General features: G+C 38.0%; 1 protein-coding gene across 1 annotated transcript in view; it reads right to left on the bottom strand.

Annotated features, from left to right (window-relative positions):
• The window catches only part of Fmn1 (formin 1), a 281,305-nt gene extending 264,337 nt beyond the window's left edge, over positions 1–16,968 (bottom strand). Inside the window, exon 1 of the mRNA XM_051183776.1 lies at positions 16,754–16,968. Coding sequence (XP_051039733.1) covers positions 16,754–16,886 — 133 coding nt within the window. The 5' untranslated portion in view covers positions 16,887–16,968. The remainder of the gene's footprint in view (positions 1–16,753) is intronic.
• Between the last annotated feature and the right edge of the window lie 3,686 nt (positions 16,969–20,654).

The raw sequence follows: 20,654 nt of genomic DNA on the forward strand, positions 1-20,654 counted from the left end.
GAAGCCTTGACTTTTCCCTCTACTAAGCTCCGAGGATACTGTCAGTCTCTAGGGTTAGACCCATGTATGACACTAGTATTGAAGAAACAGGACCAGTTCAAGAGAAAGAACTTTGCATGCATCACAGGTTCCTGAAAAGACAGCCATTCCAGCCATGTCTATAATAAAGTTCCAGGCCCATATCTTTACATACATTATCAGTCCAGTTAGCTTTTCAGTTCCTAGAGCTGACATAGTCCAGAAAACCAATGGCTGCCAGACAGCAGAGGAGTACTTCTAACACCACAAACAAGTAGCTAGAAAATAATAGGAGAAAGAGGTGGTGTAATTCCATGCCTGCTGCACCAAGATCTTGGAGACTGCTTTCTTCCGGTCATAGCTTCTACTGCATATTCCTCTTCCATTCTGCCAGTTCTTGTATGTAGTGAGTCTTTCTCTGTCCTGCCACTCAGCTCCCAAATAACTACAAGGAGACTTATTATTAATTATGAAAGCTCAGCCTTAGCTTAGGCTTGTCCCACTAGCTCTTATAACTTAAATTAACCTGCTTTTATCAATGTATGTTTTACTATGTGGCTTTTTACCTTTCTTTCATTCTTTATGTCTGACTCTCTCCATGTCTTATTGGTGTCCCTGCCTTTCTTCTTCCCAGAGTCCTTTCTCAGGAAGTCCTGCCTAATCTCTTCCTGCCTAGCTATTGACCATTCAGCTCTTTATTAAATCAATCAGAAGGCACCTTGGCAAAGACACATCTTCACAATGTAAACAAATATTCCACAAATATTTGTCAGTTTCCTCACACTGGATACTGGTTTCCTTTTCAATCCTAGGAGTCTTTTTAAGGGCTGCCCACACCTGTTAGTTCCTAGTAACCCATAAACTACTGCTTGTTTCTTAACTAGGTCAATGGGTTCAGAACCAACCTCTAAAATTATCTCAGTTTGGACTCACTAAACCTACTCTCTAGCTTTCCATCAGGAACTCTGGCAAATGCAGATATTGGCACTAGCAATGATATTTATTTCCTGCCCTCTAACATGCTCATATTTATTAATGTATGTAGGCCCTTGACATCTGATGCTCACTGTACTTATTTAGAATAATAGCAGTATTGTAATTGGCCCATCAAAATAATCAAGCCCTTTTCAATGTCTATACTGACAAAGAACAGGGAAATTTGACGTAGCACAGAAATAAGGGCAATGATTTAAATTAAGAATGCTGCTGTCTTCCCTAGATGAAGATGATTCAATTGGTACAAAAGAGGAGTATTTTTAAGATCAATAAAGGCACAGGTCCGGGAAACTCCACAGACATATTTGGTAGCAATACCATATCTGAATAGCAGCTGCAATTGGCATCCTTGTGTAATTGAGCTTACAATAAGCTAGCTGTTCTCCACCTAGCGTTCCGACTAACCTGAAAGGAATTCCAGTGGCAAAGTGCTAAGAAGGACTTACCATCTCTGTACTTTCCCAATCTTTGATGCTGGCACAAATCTCTTCAGTTCCCTTAAGGCTTAGTGTATGTCTTCAAGTAACTGAAATATGATGCCTTTTCTCCCAGAATATGTAGGTATAAGGAATTCATATTCAACTTCAAATGAATGGCTCAATAGACATACCCATTTTACTCACTTTTGAGTATTTTTGTTGTTTCTGATCCTCCCTTCAATGTATATGATCCAGAAAAAAACAAAAACAAACAAACAAAAACATTATAGCATCAAAAGGAACTTTGCATAGGAAACTGTTAGAGGATGTAGGGTCTTTTAAGCATGTTATATTCAGCTGAAGTTCTACAGTTTCTTTTCATTACTTTTCATTAAACCTTGAATCCATTTGCTCAAACATGAAATTAGCCCTAATCATGTTTAATTAACTAGCTTGCTTTTAGCATCACACCAGTATTTGAACCCCCACCTCCCAGGGGACTGTTGCAATCATCAGTGTGATTTTGCAATGTCTTAAGGCTATTATTGCACCAGAAAGCACAGCTCCAATTTAAATTGCCTGTCAGTAGAAAAATCAATTTACTAAAAGAAAATAAGTTCTATAACCAAAATTTTATGAAAGCAATGGATCCATAAAATGAGTTAAATCTATATTAAGAACAGAACTGAGTATCTTTCTTGGCCAAAAAGGACTTCTCGGTGTACTCAAACTCATGATAACCATTCACTGGGGAAAATATCACTAAATAGTAAAATAAGGACCTTTCAGCCTAAGGTTGCTGAAAAATAATAAATTAGCACAACATTGTCAGTAATGCTTCAGTATAACAAAAAAGGATTTGGAATGGCACGTATTGTAGTGACAAACATATCAGAAGCCAAGGTTTTACTATGGACTTCCACTTTGTGGACTGATGCAGAAGTAGACTTGCTGAATCACCAAACTAAAGCAGGATTATACAAGTCAGCAGTGACTCTGCTAATGAACACAAGTTCCAAACAATTAACGCTCTCTTCCTTTATTTGAAATGCAAAAGTGTACATGAAGGACAAGAATGCACCCAATTCCTGGGAAAAGCCACAGGCTTGCTCGCACCCACGGGGTTGGATGAAACAACTTTACAGAGACTCAGCATTGCTCAAGACATGGAGAAACCAACTGGCAAAGGAAATAAGAACACATTGCTAGGGCAACTGGCAACATGAATCTATTCCTGCAGCAATGATTTCCAGCTAATCCCAAAATAGTTTTGTAATTTGCCATGGAATCCAGGACAGTGTGAATTACTGAAAGGATAAAATAGAAAAGGAAAACATGAATAATGTGATGTAAATTAGTAAAGTTGCTATTTTGCTAAAGGGACTTACCACTTTTTTCTTTGCAAAAAACCATTATTAAATCATGTCCATTTTTTTTTTAAAGCAATTCAAATTTGGGTCTTGATGTTTGTGCCCGGGGAGACAGCTCAGTGTGTAAAATGCCTAATCTATAGGTATGACGACCTAAGTCCCAATCTCCAGTGCCCACACAAAAAGTTGGATGTGACAGTGTGCATTTGTGACTGCAGTGCTAGAGGGGTGGGGCAGACACGGTCAGATCCCTGGAGCTCAATGGATCAAACTGATGAGCTCTAGGTTCAGTAAGAGACTGCCTTGAAAAGTAATGTGAAAAGTGATCAAGGAAGACTTCATTGTTGACTTCACACACACACACACACACACACACACACACACAGAGAGAGAAAGAGAGAGAGAGAGAGAGAGAGCACCAGCTCCCCCCGCATACACACATATGAGCATGTATATATACACATACATGAGGGGAAAGCAATGACAAATATGAACTTTCTTCTATTATTGCTGTGGTACAGAGTGACTGTTTTCAAGTGTTTCCAGAGGAAGTGGCAACCCCACCCACTGAGGTAGGGCACTGCCTCATACAGAGCACATGCTGACCCGAGGGCCCAAATATGCTGGTGTATGTCTCTCTCTGCCTGGATGTAGGAGATCATAAATGGAAGGGTTAACACCAATTGCAGCAACCTTGCATGGCTCCAGGAACTTGACCTGATTAGGGGGTCAGTGAGGGAATACAGAAAAAAAAAGACAGATGGATACACAGGAAAGCTGGGGTCTCTGATGGAAACCACAGCACCGAGGAGGCTCAATGTGTTCATTACATATCATTGCACAGAAAGGCAAGAACAAGGCGGGAATAGCAGAACAAGGAGGCAGGACTATTACATGCAGGTAAACAAAGAGGCAGGGCTTATGGTACACAGCTGGATCAGTAGGCAGGTTTAGCTAATCTCTGTAGGAACTGTCTCTATAGGGGAGCGGTCTTTGTGCTGTAGATATTCAAGAAAGTTATGGTGACTTTTATCAGCATTTGTACTTGGGCCAGCGGAGCAGCTTTGCCATCTCTCTGAACCTAACCTAGAGAAGGCTTTGACATTTTCCCATAAGTCTGGGCCTTTGGTCTGGACATAGTCATGCCCATGTCAACAAAACACACTCACTCAAGCCTTTACACTTAGGATTCCCTAACTCTCTCAAGTCATTCTCAGAGTTTCCAGTGATTCTGGGCCATAAGTACTGAGTGCTCTGGGCAGTTGATTACAAAACAGAGTTATGTTCACACTGATCAGGGGAGCAGGAGTCATCTTCAGATTTTTCTGGGCCACTTGCACTACTATCTGACAGAAAAAGAACAGGCAAAAATAAGCAGCTTGTAACAGAGTAACCATGGGGTTGATGGGGATTTGGTGGGACATGGGCAGAGTGAGTATAAAAAAGAAGTTAGCAGGCTAGTGTGTTTTCTAGGCTGGACTGCCAAAGGTCTGGACCTCAGTATTAAACAGTAGTCGCCACCCAAAGAAACCCAAATCAATTGAAATGTTGTTAGATAAATGAAAGAGTGATGACTGAAGAAAGATCCAGTGCACAAAAACAAACAAACAAAAAACCCAAAAAACAAACAAACAAAAAATCCCAAAACAAACAAACAAACAAAAAACTCCTTTCAATTGCTAGAAGGAATTATAACTAAATTTATATATTCTCACATACTGTTGCTATAGCTATAGATAAATATTACTTCCTGGTTTTTGTTTTAAAAATATTACTTTCTTCCCCTCTCATTTTTTTTTAAAGATGATAGGCTGACTGAAATTGGGATATTGATTCATTAGTTACACAATAAGATAATGGCTCTTCGTGGATTGAGAAAAGTCCTGAGTGACATTCAGGACACTGAACTCAGGAAACCAGTGCCCATGGCATTGCTTTTGGATCTACTAGCTGCAGCATTTGTGCGATTTCATATTTGGAAGATGTGCCTATACCTGGAACATGATGTTGTGTCCTACTCTGACACACAGAATAAATATGAAAAAAAATTGGAAAATAAAACTTAGATTCTCTAACTGGTACACAACAATTCTCTATGTTCTGCAAGCTACTCGGGGCATAGAGAGGGAAGGGCTGAGTGGCCATGTCTCCACCAACAGCTAGGCTTCTCAGAGGTGACTGATAAGCAGGGACCAGAGAACCCCAATTAATATTAATAAATTTTTCTCTCTGTCAAATTGTATCCATGAAACTGGAAGAAACAATCACTGGTCTGAGTCTTATAAATACTAAAAAATATCCACAAGCTTTTTTCTTCTTCTTCTTCTTCTTCTTCTCCTCCTCCTCCTCCTCCTCCTCCTCCTCCTCCTCCTCCTCCTCCTCCTCCTCTTCTTCTTCTTCTTCTTCTAGTGTTGTCCTTGCATATCTGCAACAATAGGCAGCACTGAACTCTAAATAGTACCTAAGATTTTTGTGCTGGGTATTAATACAGTGGCTTAAAAAATTTTTATTTAATATCTACAGAAGTCTATAAACAAAAAAATATTGTTTATCTTGCCATTTGACATATTCCTTTGAACCATTTAGGTTTCTGTCTTAACATCCTCCCAGCAAAATGGCCCTCATGTTGATGCCTCCCTTACACGTTTTTTCTTTACTTTCATCATAGTATTTATTTCCTGAAATAAAGACCCCCTAGGTTTAACAATGTAAAACATCAGATCTAGTTCTTTCTATACAGATGGCAGTATGCTAGTTCCACTTTTAAAAGAAAGAAAAGGCAAATACTCATGCCTTTTGATTTCATGCATTTTAGTCAATTCTTGAAGCCCAGAACTGTGTTATAGATATATCAAAAAAAGAAAACAGGACTTAGGTTGGATGCCATGTTGTTGAGAAAGGTTCTTGGCAAGAAATCAGACAACTCTCGGGCTCAATGGGAGGGTTTGTGACTCATTAGTAATGACTTTCTTGGCCCAGGAGGAAAGTATGACAGAGTATGCACCCTGTTTTGGGCATCCATTGACTCATCTCTACATCTCTACATCTCTGGTTTTTGCCTGCTAATTTATTGTCAGGTCTTTATCAACTCTATCCTGTCAGATTAAGAAGAAATCAGAAAACATATAAAATTCAACTGGTTATGATAGCAAAAGTTTTCAATAGAAGAAACAAGTAACAATAGAGGACACAGTGTATTAATAGGTGTGAATCTTCTATTTGTCTCTTATTCCTATGAGTTGGAAAAGGAGATCACGGCTTATAAAAATGTGAAACAAACCTCAAATGGGATTGATTATCTTGCTTTCTGTACAATTAAGAAAAGATGATTATATTATGAAGTAGTAAGAAAAATGGCAAAAGACTATAAGATTTACATTAATAATATTAAGCTCTATGTCACTGAGTAATGAAGTTAGGCTAGGCCTAGAGGAGATAGAGGTGGGGAGAAAAGAGTTGGGGAAAAGTGAAAGGATAAGAAAGTCATTATAAGCCAAGAACTACCCAATCACTCAGATTCCTCTCCCTCTCTGGAAAGAAAGGTCAACTGATAGCTCCAGGGACATGTAACTGGATCCCATTCCTCTTTTGAAGTTCTCACCAAGAAGAGTTTAAGTGCCCTTCCCCTGATTCATTATATGGTCACTTCAAAGAGACCCTAAAAGGCCAATATTTGCCTGAACAACTCCCTTGCCTAAGTAAATCTTGACAAAACTCCCAAAGCAATTCATCCTAAATTTCACACATTATGGCCTTTGGCCCCTGCCAGTGACCTCAGCCTACAATATTGATTGCTGTTTGCCTCCCAGTATGAATTGTTCCAATGATCAATCAGTCAGCAGAACAGACAGTCATCCAATCTGATACAAAGACAGACAAACATTAAGGGTTAACCCAAGAGGAAACCTCACACTTTAGAAGATATGCTATGACTTCACCATTTACAGGCCATTTCCAAGCAAGACAGGAATGGCCCACACTTGCTCTGTGACTCAAGATTCTGAAATGTGAAGATGGATACACTATTTAGTAACAAGTAAACTTAAATAATCTTTGAAATTAAAAGGCTGTCTTTGTTCTAAGGAATAAGATCTGGGGAACTTCTGAGCAAGGAGAGCACAGCTATCTATAATGTCTATTATTCAACACAAAAGACTAATAAGGAAAATTATCCTTATCAGTAAGTGTGGGGACTGTTCAACATACTAGTAATGGAAGATACACAAGATAAAAGAAAAAAACATAGCTCTCATAAATTTGGAAAAGCTAAAATACAGCATGCAAAGCTGGTAACAAGTAGCAGTGTAGATACTCTGTCCTACGCAGGAAGGTGCCATCCTGCTTAAGTTAACCCCAGACACTCACAACACTAGATCCAGAAAGTTCCCATTGTTTTTGTTTAAAAAGCAAATTAACACAGGGAATGTATTGAATAGAAACAGGAAGGAACAGCAGGACATGATGCAAACCTTTAATCCCAGCACTGTGGGAGCAGAGATGGGTGGGAAGGAAGAAAGGAAGGAAGGAAGTAGGGACAGAGGGAGGGAGGGAAGAAGGAAGGAAGGAGGGAAGGAGGGAGGGAGGGACAATCTGAAGATAAATACTGGGAATCAGACCAATGCCATACTCATGACTGCAATATTTCACCATAAATAAATTTTCTAAGATGCAAATATCCTGGAAAAAGGAAAAATGCACTACAACAATCTGGTTAGATTGCTCAGCAAGTAAAGGCAATTGCCTAGCAAGCCTGAGGATCAAAGTTCAACCCTCAGAACCTTTGCAAAGGCAGAAAGAGAGAACAGAACCAGCTCACAAAGCTGTCACTGATGGTCACACATATGGCACGCCAACCCCATTACACTTAAACAGTTTATAAAAAACACTGGCAAGTTATAAATAAGCCAAATATTCAAAACCAGTAAACAAAAAGATGCCTTGTTTTCTCTATAGTTCATAAAATTGAAACAATGCTTATGAAAAAATTGAAAATACGATATTTTCAAGTAGCATGTTAGACTTCAAAGCTATACACCAAGTACAGAGACTTTTTAAAAGTATCCTGAAGACCCTGAACTGCAGTTTATATTTCAAAAGTAATATTTCTAAGTGTGGTGATGGTGGAAAGATTTTTTTCTCTTTATGATTTTCTGGTTATTTTATGGTGTCCATATAATGCTTTTATAGCAAAAATATAAAACTATCATTTAGTGAAATAGGAAGAGCACTTTTGGAGAAATATATTTCAAAGAACATGAAGAGAATATATTTCACCCTGGAGCATCTTTCTCTCTCTTTTCCTTGTTAATGTCTGACTATGTTTACGATGGATTCTACACTCCCAAGCCAGGAAGGCAACACTATAACACAAATCCAAGTCAGTGAGATATCACAATAACACACTGACAAGTATTTTGTTTTGACATTTGTGAAATCTTAATTAAAATTTTTCTACTCCAATATCCTCTGTCCTTGCTGTTACAGAGGAGATACCGACAACTTGCTAAATTTTTAGTCCATTAAAAATTTCCAACATTAGCCAGACATGGTGGCACAACCTTTGTTTGATCCTAGTACTCAGGAGGCAGAAGCAGGTGGATCTCTGTGAGTCTGAAACCAGCCTAGTCTACACAGAGAGTTCAAGGACAGCTATGGATATCTATATCTATATCTATATCTATATCTATATCTATATCTATATCTATATCTATATCTATATCTATATCTATATCTATATCTATATCTATATCATCTATATCTATCTATCTATCTATCTATCTATATATATATATATATATGAGAGAGAAACTGTCTCAAAAAACAAACAAAAGCTTAACATCAAAAGAACTTTAGTAACTTGACATGCAGTATAATTCTATTAACTTTAGTGAATGTGTGTAAGTCCTTTATATTTTTGAGAATTGTCTTTGGATGGCACTTGAGATAATATTCAGAGTAAATGAGTTAAGATGTCTAAATGCTATGCAATAATAAACTGTAATTGAAATGTTGCTTTAACTTTTTTTCTACAGTGTTTCTGACCTGTATTTATTTCTTATAGCATAATTTAGAACACAGAATGTGAACTGATTAATGATTCTTTTCCACTTGCTTTGTTCATGTCATCTATTAATTATATGGATTTTTAAAATGTATGGTGTAATGCTTTGAAAACATGGGTAACATAAAATATAAACGATGTTAAAAATCACAGGAGATGCATAAAAGACCTCAGTCATGATATACTACTACAAACTCACTGGGATGGCTAACATCAAAGTCATAGAACTGCAAGTGTTGGTATGCATGTGAAGAAATCCAAACATTTTTACAGTGTCAATGAGACTATAAAGACATGTAACATCTTCAGAAAACAATATAGCATTTCCTCAAAGGGGTAAATGCTGAATTACAGTATGGCCCAGGAATTAATTATGCTACAAGGAGGAAAAAGGAAGATGTGTGTCCACACAGAGACCTTTCATGTGAATGTTCATAGAACCATTGCTCCTAACATCTAAAAGGTGAAAACAAACCAAATGTCTATGTGCTTGTGAATGAATGAGAAAAAAAAGACATATCTATAAAATATATTATCATATGTCTATAGAAAGAATACATTTGAAAACATTATTCTGGGTAAAAGATAGATAAATTATGTAATACATATGTATTCTATTTAGTTGAACTATCTAAAAAGTATATTAATGGTTACCTAGGGCTAGAAGGGGTTGTGTGACATGGTAAATAACTGAAAGTAAGCGTAGTTTGGAGGAGGTAGTAAAATATTCTGAAACTGATTGGCATGATGATTATGTACTATGATTATACTACAACAACTGAATTGTTTATTTTTTATTTATTTATTTTTTTCTTCAAGACAGGGTTTCTCTGAGTATACCTGGCTGTCCTGGAACTTATTCTGTAGATCAGACTGGCCTTGAACTCAGAGATCAGTGCTAGGATTAAGGGCATACACTACCACTGCCCAGTTTAATTGTGCATTTTAACTGGGTTAATTTATGAGATAAGCCTCTCCATAAGCAGTCTAAAATAAAGACTGAGTTACGGTTTCATGTGAGATGTTTGTATTATATACTATGGTAGTTCTGGAAAAAAAACTAGCATTGACAATGTGTTTGTACTTTTATAACACACACACACACACACACACACACATATATAATTTACTGTAAGCAAAGCTTTTTTGAATAATGGTGTTAACCATAGTTATTTCTACTAACTTCAAGCTGAAACAACTTTAAGGACTCATATGTAATAAAGGATTCTAAGTAATGTGGTTTATCTACATGGTAAAATATCATCAACCATCATAATTAAAAACAATAAGTCATAAAACCATACAGAAACATTAAAAGTTTTAAAATAATTTTAGGGGTAGTATTTAAAATTTAAAACAGACATACCTAAGTCACTTAACATACCTGCCTCTATGAGAAGAATTGGAGTAGTTGGATAATAGAAGATTTTTTTATTGACTTTTCCTATAATACTTTTGAAATATAATCCTCTCAATTAAAAAAATGATATTGCTATTGCTTCATCAAATCAAAAATGAGTACAGCAGTCCAACAAATTTGAAAAATTCCCTAGAGATACCTAATAAAAGAGCACTGGGAGGACACACAAGGAAGAATGATGGACACCAGTGGAATTAAAGGAGGCAGGGTCTACAGTAACTCCAGTTCATCAGGTGATAGGAATATCTGCTACCTGTACATGTAGAGCGTGGTGCATGCGTGTGTGCGTGCGTGCGTGCATGCGTGTGTGTGTGTGTGTGTGTGTGTGTGTTTTCCACCAAATACAAGTACCAGGCATTGGTACTCAACCAATGGGAGCTGAAGATACTACCCTGTTCCCCAAGAGCTCACATCTGGAAGTTAAGAGTGCCACTGAAATGGAGAATGAGACATAGGGAATGTTGTTTGTTAGCAAGTGAGGTACAGATGATGAAGGCATTCACAGCAGGGCCATTAGAATTTTGTATCTAATAGGCACTGCACTGATTCTCTCCTAAAGCTGTAGCCAGCATCTTCCAACCACCCTCTGAACTGCAATGCACATAGAAGAGGAAAGAACAGGAAGGGAGTAAGAGAACCTGAGTAGTGGTTTCTCTGTTTTCTTCACAGTAGTCTCAGTGAGAAGAGATATAGCAAATTAAGTACTTATAAATAATTCAATAAAAATATTGATCAGTCCAAAGCACATCTGCCTCTGAAACATTGAGTATCAAATGTCTGCAATTGGTTGGTTTCACTTTGAAGCCTCAGGTCTAAAGTTTGACCTGTGTACTGTGTGAGCATATGTTAAGGGAGTATTCACTTTCTGGCATGTGCTTCTTTGTATGAGTTCAATCAGCTTCAATGTAGGAACTGAAGCAAGCAGGTATCCACTACAAATTCAATTATTTATTCTTTTGTGTTATCTAAGCCTCTCATTTGTTCAGTTAGCAGTTAATAACAATGAAGCAAAACTTTTAAATTCATGGTATTTGTTTTAAGAGCATTCTTACCTGCCTTTTATTCATAATTTTATTCATTAATTTTATTTGAGTATAGTATTTGCCTTCATGTATGTCTGTAAACCACACCTGAATGTGTAGTTCAGAATCTAGAAGGCGACAATGGATCCTATAGAACTGGAGTTACACACAATTGTTAGCAGCCATATGGATGCTAAGAATTGAACCTGGGTCATTTAGTGCACTTATCCATGCATCCATTTCCCTAGCCCATTTTTTGTTATTTACCACTGAAGTAAAATCCACTTGCATTTTATACAGATGAGTAGAAGGAAGAACAGACCCAATGTTCAGGGATGAGTGCTGCCATGATTCACTGATTTTTTTTTCCCAGTCTTTCTTTCTGTAAACACTTGATATACTGTTTTCTTTATGGAACATCACTATTAACACATGGTATGCCAAACACTGGTATGAAGCCAGCCTTTCACAGTGGCAGTTTGTTTCCACCTGCAGTTTGTTTCCACCTCTATCCTTATTTAATGATTGGACTTATCAAAAGCAAAAAGGTCACGGTCATCTATGTACTGAAGCACCTCCCTTCACAGCCCACTACCCCACATTGAATAACACCACCCATGCTTTTTAGGTTCCATGCAGGGGCTCCTTGAACAATAGCAGCCACAGCAAAGCAAAGCTTCACAGCAACACCTTAGACACTGTGTACTAACTAGTCATAGCTTTATGAGCCCAGTTAGATGTTTCAGACCATGCATTTCCAGAACATTTCCCATGGTTCAATCCACTGAGGTCCCACTACAATTCACAGCAGATAAAGTCCCTACTGAAAACGGTTTCTCCTGTTCCTTTAATTTATCATTTGTTTTCTCACAAGTGTGGAAAACCAGAGAAACACCCATCTGTCTATTGTTTAGCTTGGGGATTGCTCTGGGCCTGGCTCCCAAAGGTCCAAGCCAACCTCCTCTCTTGGCAGCCATCCATGGTCTTCCAGACTGGCTTCTAACCTCATGTCTTCTCTATATAAAATCCCAGGCTGGCTTTTGCCAGTGCCTGCTCTATCCTGGAAGTCCTATAGGATGCTACTTCTGGGTCTTACCTTTCATCTCCATACTTCACAGAAACAGATAGGTGGTTCTACAAGGTCATTACAGCCCATGCCTATGAGACAGATACTCAAGTATCTCACAACTCTAAGCAAAGCATCCTAGCAGACTAACCTTATGACCCAGACACAAGAAAAAAAAAAACAAAAAACCAGATCTGATGTTTCCTTAACAAGCAGACCTAATCAATTATCTATTAAGAATAGATATCTTAATCTATTAGGAAATCATTAAAATATGATTGTTTCTTCAGAATGTTTCAATTTGTGTGAGGCCACTGAATTCCCAGAAGCCTGTCTTTGCTATATCTGTTCCTATTCTAGAATAAGTCATTGTTGGTCTAATCATGTGACTCACCCAGCTGCTTGTTTATGTACACTAGAACACCAAGCAAGTGACAGTCTCTGTCTCATGACAAAGCACTTGGGATTTCCTTCTGCTGCTAAGTGACCAACAATGAGCCTTTATTGGAGACAGTCATCAAGTAAATACAGCATAATGGTGGCTGCAATGTCTCATCTCAACTATGAAGTCTGAATTTCTCATCACTTGACTATGGACAGAATTCATATGACCATAAAGGATCATAATTAAAGGAATGAGAAGGACCCTATTTTAGCTGATAAGATCTTTGACTTCTGGAAGGGTTCTGTTTTCCCTTCTTTAGTTTTCCTCTCTCTGAACAACTGTCAACATCTGTGCAGTTGCTGTTCAACCAGCTGCTAGCCAAGTGTGAGATTCTGGTTGATGATCATGTATAGGACAAGAATATCGTATGTAATGTTTATATGTTTATCAAAACGCAATGTGGGAATGGAGATGGGGTAGCTCAGTCAATAGAGAACTTCCCTTGCAGACAAAGGACAAGAGTTTGGTTCCCTGAACCAATGTGAAAACAAACAAAAGAAAGAAAAGCCAGACATGGTGTTAGGTGCTTGAAATCCCAGCATTATGAAGGAAAGAAACAGGACTACTCTGGGTTTATTGGCAGCCAGCCTAGCCCACTTGACAAGTGCCAAATCAGTGAAAGACCCTGCACTACAAAAGGTGGGAACTGTGTAGAACCTGAGTAGAACATCAAGGCTGTCTATTATTTCTGGACCCATATACATGTCTACACACACACACACACACACACACACACACACACACACTTTCCTTTCTCCATCCAGTCAAAATGCTGATGAGGCACCAACTATATTATGCTCAGGCCTTCAAGAAGTTTAGTCTTTGAAGAAAGGCCAGGAGAAATTCTTATAATTTAAGTGTGAAAGAAAATCAAGAGAAAAATGTTTAGTGCTATCTAAGGGAAGGTAAGGGGAGGGCAGAGGAGTGAGGGTCAGAGAAATAACCCTTCTGGGAAATAATCAAGAACATCACACATAGAAGAATGTACATGTGCAGAAGACAGCAGCTGTTAAAAGCCTGGAGCATGCCCTTCCTCATGGACAAGCTTCAGCTCCTCAAGGCCCTAGTGCACACCCCAAATAAGGAAGCCGCATTTCATGCTCAAGTCATGAAAATATCTTGACTGGAGAGAAACTTGGTTCCTTGCCAGCCTTCCTAACACCCCCACCTCTTCTGTCGTCTCCACCTTTTAAATGCAGGTGGTTCTCCCACAGGCCACAGCTGTGGTGCACCCAGCATCCAACACAGCAGCTGTGGAGAACATCTACATCCTGTATCCTGTGGACTAGCTGCTCTTCCTCATCCTTCCTGGCTTTCTCATTCCCCACCCTATTCTTGCCTCCCATGTTGCAGCTATTGTCCAAGCTGTGTTACTACATATGCATTCTTCTATGCAACTGTTGGTCTCTCACCTGTTTGTGGTCAGGTGAGCATATCGACCTTAGCAGTTTCAGGTGACAGCATTCTCATTACTCTAACTGCTATCTGCAGAGCCATCTGCGTAGTTATTTTTTTAACTAGGTTCTCACACAGATCTGCTTATGATAATGATAATAATAACTATTATTGTTATTATTTATTATTATTATCTGGTAATGCTGGACTGTGTTAAAGAATTTTCTTGGGGTGGATAGGGACTATAGTCTCGCATCTTAAAAGGCACTGACACAAAAAGACTAGAGGTCTAACCACAAAAAGAAGGGCCCCAAGCTTGGTCTACTTGGACTCCTAATAACGGGAGCAGGAGGTGTCTCTAACACTTTGGCTGGCTCTTGGGAACCTATTCCTCATACTGGATTGCCTTGCCCAGCCATAATACAAGGGATTGCTTTATTGAAAGGGAACATTTATCACAAAAATATAGAATAATAAAGTGTGAGCCTTGGATTCAGAAAGATTACTATCCATCTAACTTAGGGTAGGTATTTTTTTTTAATCTATATAATAGAGGGAGTAGATGTCTCCCCAAAGTTTTGTGAAGATTAAAGAAAGTGAAATACTTAATATCCTTTATAAGCACAAAATAAATGGTTGCTATTATTATTACCACCTACACTATTTCCTACTACAACCAATAAAGTCTGACAAATAAAGTGAATGACCTAATTAAGAGGTATGAATGATCCTGCAGAGACTGGGAGCATCCCATTTGAAGTTAGAGTTAATTTCAGAATCAGATCTATCACTTACATATCAAAGAGTTAAGAACAATGGAGAACCCACATGATCTAGCTTTGGGTATATTCCAGTTGGATAGAAGTGGATAGGACTTTGTCAGTGAAGATTCTGGATGCTTGACATAAAGGGAAAATGCTGTTGCTACTGAATGTTGAAAATGCTTTAGCTACTGAATGTTTGCAATATTATACCTCCGAACAGTTCTCATAAGCCCCCTGCCCCCAAGTCAAAAAGGAAACACAAACAAACCCAGGTGCCACTGTTGGATGCTATATGTTGTCCTAAGACTCTGGTAGTAACAATGATATCCAATTTAACAACATCTACCCCAAAGAAATGACTGGCACTCAATACAACTGCCATTAGACTATCTCAACTAAAGATTAAAACAAATGTTTGCTGCTTGCATTGCATTAAGCTTTGAGAGCAGTTCAGGGTTATACATCAAGTTAAAAATTATGAAGATTTTGCAGTTCAACAACCAGGTATGAATTTTTGATACACTGCACAGGCTAAGGATCACAGCCACCTTAGCAAACATGTTTGTGTGCTTTCCACAAGACAGAAAGCACACCAAGATTAGCATCTCTTGAAGGAAGAGCCTCTAAAACAAACAACACTTGTATAACATGCTCAGAGCTATAGAAGAAATTGTTTGAACTGAGAACAAAGGTCAGATTTACCCTATGTTTAAATGCCCATTTCTCATGCAGTCTGGGTCTTTGTAATGAGCTGGTAGCAGAGAAAAGGGATACTAATTTTCATGAACCTCAAGAGAGAAATCTTTGTGTTCCCAAGTCAAAGTCATGATACAGGATTGTTAACTTGCACAGACATTTTCTAAAACTGATTGTGATCTCATGAGATGAAGCACCATGAACTCTAAGCTAACATAGATATAACTACTTGCTCTCCAAGAGATGCTAAAAGATCATGGAATATAGCTTGCAAATTTAAAATCATTTGATTTGTTGTCTAATATCCTCCAAAGAGAACTTTAGCATTTTCTCCTTTAATTACTAGTTCCCATCAGGCAATTTGTCTTAAAGACTTTTCTCATTTGTTTTCTTAATAAACTTCCTCATGGTTTACTATCCACTTCATTTGGAACTATAGGAACACATTGATCCTACAAGCACAGGAATCTCAAGGGCTTACTAGCAAGTCCATAAAAAAAGATGAGAAAATTAAGACTACAGCTTTGAATAAGCTCCAGAAAGTAGAAAGCAAAGTTTAAAAAAAAAATGTTAGTTTTTCCCTTAGGCCTGAACTAATGTATTTTACGTAATTCATTTCAACTATGCAATTTCTCTAGGTTGAATATAAAATTAATTTTTTGTAGGAATAAAGTAAAAGCTACGAGAAAGTTCTCATAGAAGAAATTGAGAAATCTTTTTTTTTATATTGATGCAGTATTTTTTGTTTTATACCAGCCTACTTTTAAAAATGGAATAAAATTTTCATTATTTAAAAAAAACACAAACAGTAAATTTATGCTGAGAGAATTCAGGGTGAAAATAGTCTTTCCTTTTAAAAAGATTAACCCTCAAATATCCTTTAAAAATTGAACACAGAAATATTAGTGTTTAGAGAGCATTTTAAAAAGCTGAGACCAGCAGCACTTCAGAGTTCTGAGAAATTGATTCAGATGCCCATAACAATTAGCAAAAAATAATTTCCAATTCTGAACATCTCAATTCAAAACAAAAACCCATTTCCCCACCTAAGAAGAAATGCAGGGTCATGCTTCCAGCTTACCTTCCTCTGGAGTTACTGACCTCCTGTGTCGGCACTTCCAGACCTTGGGAACTGAAATGGACTGTGCGTATCTTGGGTTATAGCGGTAGCATGCACCCATAGGGCTGAAGGGTGGTGAGCCTGTGGTAAACATGATGAACTCTCAGCACAGCCTGAGAAGAGCTGTGTGGAGAATGTGGCTTCCCTGCTCCATCACAGGAGCAACTGGTACAGTGCCACCTGGGAAGAGCCTCTGCCAGGAGTCATGAGTCAACCTTCCAACTGCACGGTGGGCAGACAGGTTCCACCACCCCACGGTGTTAGGAAGGATAAAACGCCTTGTAGAAACCAACAGTGTCCTTCAAGACTTTCCTTAATGTTCTCCTTTTGCGGGGTCCAGCAGAGATGGCTTAGTTATAGAAGAGATACAGTTAAACTCACAACTTACAATTCTTGACTTTCCTAGTTTTAACATCACTCAAAACTAAGTTGTCTTGTTTGAAAAGTGAACGAATCTACTATACCTGTCTTCAGAACATATTAGGAATTTTATTTTCAGATCCTGGAAGACAATCCCTTACCCCAAGTTTCACAGTGTGGCCTCCATCACTACATTTAGCACTGGATGTAATCCTGAACTCTGAAAAACCATGGTATAATTACCTTAATGAGACTGTGTTTATATTGCGTCTTCTATCTAAAGAGCTCAAAGCATTTTGCAAATATATCTTATTAAGCTTCACAACACCCCGTTCAGGAATGCTATACTAAGGATTATTATTATTATCCATTTTACCAGGCAGGGAAATAGAGAGATTACCAATTAAATGACTCAATTTAAAGCCACAATGCTAACTAAAGACAGCATACTGTAGGGCTCTTAACTCTAATCCTTAGGATATGCCCAACCAAACAAGAGACCTTCAGGTTGTCATGAGCTTTAGTTCTTAAAGACAGTCTGTTCTTCTTTTGCTGTACAGGTTTAGGCAATAGAAAGCAAATTAAAATATGTCATATCACCAATTGGGTTACACCTGCTAGAGCTACCTAGCACAGGTACCCACTCAATTCACTTTACAACCCTCTGTTTCCAAAGTCCACCACCATGCCCTCCACTGATAAGTCCATGTACTGCATAGAATGGTTAGTCAGTGAACTTTTCCTCCCCAGGAGGAAAATGACTGCAGTGAAGAAAGCAGTTTTCCCTCACTTTACATTCTTGAGGTCACACAGATGGCAGTAGTGCAATATCTTATAGAAAAAGTAGAACCCCCCCCCACTGTAAAGTAATCATAACAAAGCAGGGACAATTTTATCTTCCATCCATGACTTGCAAGTTTATCATCCTATGTATATTCACTGGGAATCAACACAAAAGTATACAATTAAAAAATGAATCTGTGTTGCTGCTTCCAGAGATTGCACTCTTGTACCAAGAGATGTGTGAATTTCCCCAGGCAAGAAAACCATTACACTGTTTTGCAGATTAATTTGGCTTTCTATTTGGCAATGTCTCCTCCCCATTGTTACTTGTTAGTAGGCATATACCCACACTGTTCTTTTAACTGACTACATTTACATTTCACATATACATATGAAAATACATAAAATTTGCTTTACCCGTTCCCATTTTATTTGCCATTTAGGGCATTTCTCTTTATGTCCCATGAATTTCAGTGAGTATCCTTTTATGTCTAAATGTGTGGGATCTTTAAGATATTTCTATATGTTTCCCATTATTACATTAATACATAATTTACAGAACACTTGATTCTAAAGCATGGCTGTTTTCCTCCACTGCTGTGTATAGAGAGTTGCTTATAGTATTGAGAGTCTTGGATAAAAAATAAAATTGTCACCCCTTTCTTATGATTATTTTACAGCAGAGGTTTTGACTTTGTCTGTAAGATACTCTATTACCACCATCTATATGACCTCAAAAATGTGAAACGGGGGAAAGGTGCTTGCTGTTCAAAAACAGTCACTGAGTTGGATCTCTAGCACCCACATTAAAACAGCAACAAAATGTTTTTAAAAGCCAGGTAGAGTGGCCTTTAATTCCAGGGAAATAGAGACAGGTGAATTTCTGGGACTTGCAGCCTGCTGGTCTACCTAGTTGGTGACCTCCAGGTTCATTGAGATAATGTCCCCAAACAATAAGGTGGAAAGCAAGTGAGAAAGATGTACAATGTTGACTGCTGCCCTCCACAAATGCATCCACACATATGCATGAACATAAATACACACACACACACACACACACACTGTAAACTAGAGAATGTCTCCCATGGACAGATGGAGGCTGGAAGAGGCTGGAAGAACAGTGTATGCAATCATCCATCTGTGATTTATAGTTCATATTCATATTCATATAGTTCAACAACAAAACCAAATCTTTGTCTTTTGCCAACAGACAGGTTAGTGAGTCCCATGGCTTAGAGGAAAATGTGTTTTGCAAATAAAGCCTCAGTCACGTGATTATCCTGAACATGAATGTCCTATGACTGGTTGCCTTGTGCCTCTTCACCTCCAAATCATATGGGAGAATCATAGTTTTATTGAAAACAACACCAATAGTGTTTTCAATGTCCTAGACTGCCCATAAACTGGAAGACCAATGGGAACATCTTTGTTCCAGTGGGATTTGCCACTATGTGAATTTTATTTCCACAAAATACAAGTTTGGAAAGCCTATGTCTGTCTTTTCACTTCCTAATAATTATACAGTCCACAAGATTCCTTTTTAGTCTGAAAATCTTAAGGAACAAAAGAAATCAAAAGCCTTAGAGCAGTCAACAACTGAACCGGCCCTTCTTCTTTTCATTAGTAAATTCATTTATTCATTTACTAAATATGCACTTCAAGCAAACAGCATAAATTAGATACAGCCACTACTTTCAAACAGCTGAGCATGGTCAGGGCAACAGCCAAAGAAAGAGATGAAGAGTAATGCTCTTGAGACACAGCCAAAGCCTCCTGGGAACTTCCATAGCTAACTAAACAGTGAAACAAGTTCTGCTCAGCTGACAGATGAAGCACACTCTGCCTTCAGACAGTAGAAGCCTAACCTGGTTTACATTCCTTTTAAAAGTAAATGAGCTAAGAATGTGTGCTTATTCTTATTCTTACACAGTTCAATTCTATTTGTTCCTAGTCTTTCTCAAAATATTGTTGTGTTCTCTAAGCTCAAGTAACAGCATGATTGTGCTTTTCATGAAGTTGATTTTTAACTTAGAATTCTTTAACAGTGTTCTTTCCGAGGGTGTATGCTGTAGCATGAAGGTGAGGTAGTTTAGAATGGGTTTTATGAAAGTTATGTTACTTTTAGGTCATACACAATAGTCTTGTCTTTTTAATGTTCAGCCCACAGACAGTTTCATGTAAAGTTTCTACATGTCTTGAGTATATAACAAGCAACATAATCAACAACCAGGCCAACATCCTGACATCACCTTCTAAATAGTCCCACAAGGTGATGCATTAATAGGTACTTCTAATGGCCATTGATGACATGTGGGATGTGAGAAAGGCCTTGGTGTCTATGTCAAATCTGCAAATGCTGAATTTGGTCCTTGTTAGCCTAGGCTACCCTGGTTTGTTCCTGCTAACAGCTAAGGGTCATTTTTCAGACTAATGTTTCATAATCTGAAAGGAGAAAGGATAGCTCATATTTCTTATGTCAGGACAGTGAGAAACTGACTTAGTAAAGGATTATAATTAATGTAAAGGATGACAAAATCAATTTACCATGTATTTCATGTCACAAATTGATTTAAATGTTATCATCTATCTATCTATCTATCTATATATCCATCATCCCTTATAACCACATCACTAAGTAATCATTACTAATACCTCATAAATGAACAGGTAGCCATAGAGTTTAAATACTTTAACCATATTCACATAGCTTAATAGGTTT

The sequence above is a fragment of the Phodopus roborovskii genome, unplaced genomic scaffold, assembly GCF_943737965.1.
Source record: "Phodopus roborovskii unplaced genomic scaffold, PHOROB, whole genome shotgun sequence".
Lineage (NCBI taxonomy): Eukaryota > Metazoa > Chordata > Mammalia > Rodentia > Cricetidae > Phodopus > Phodopus roborovskii.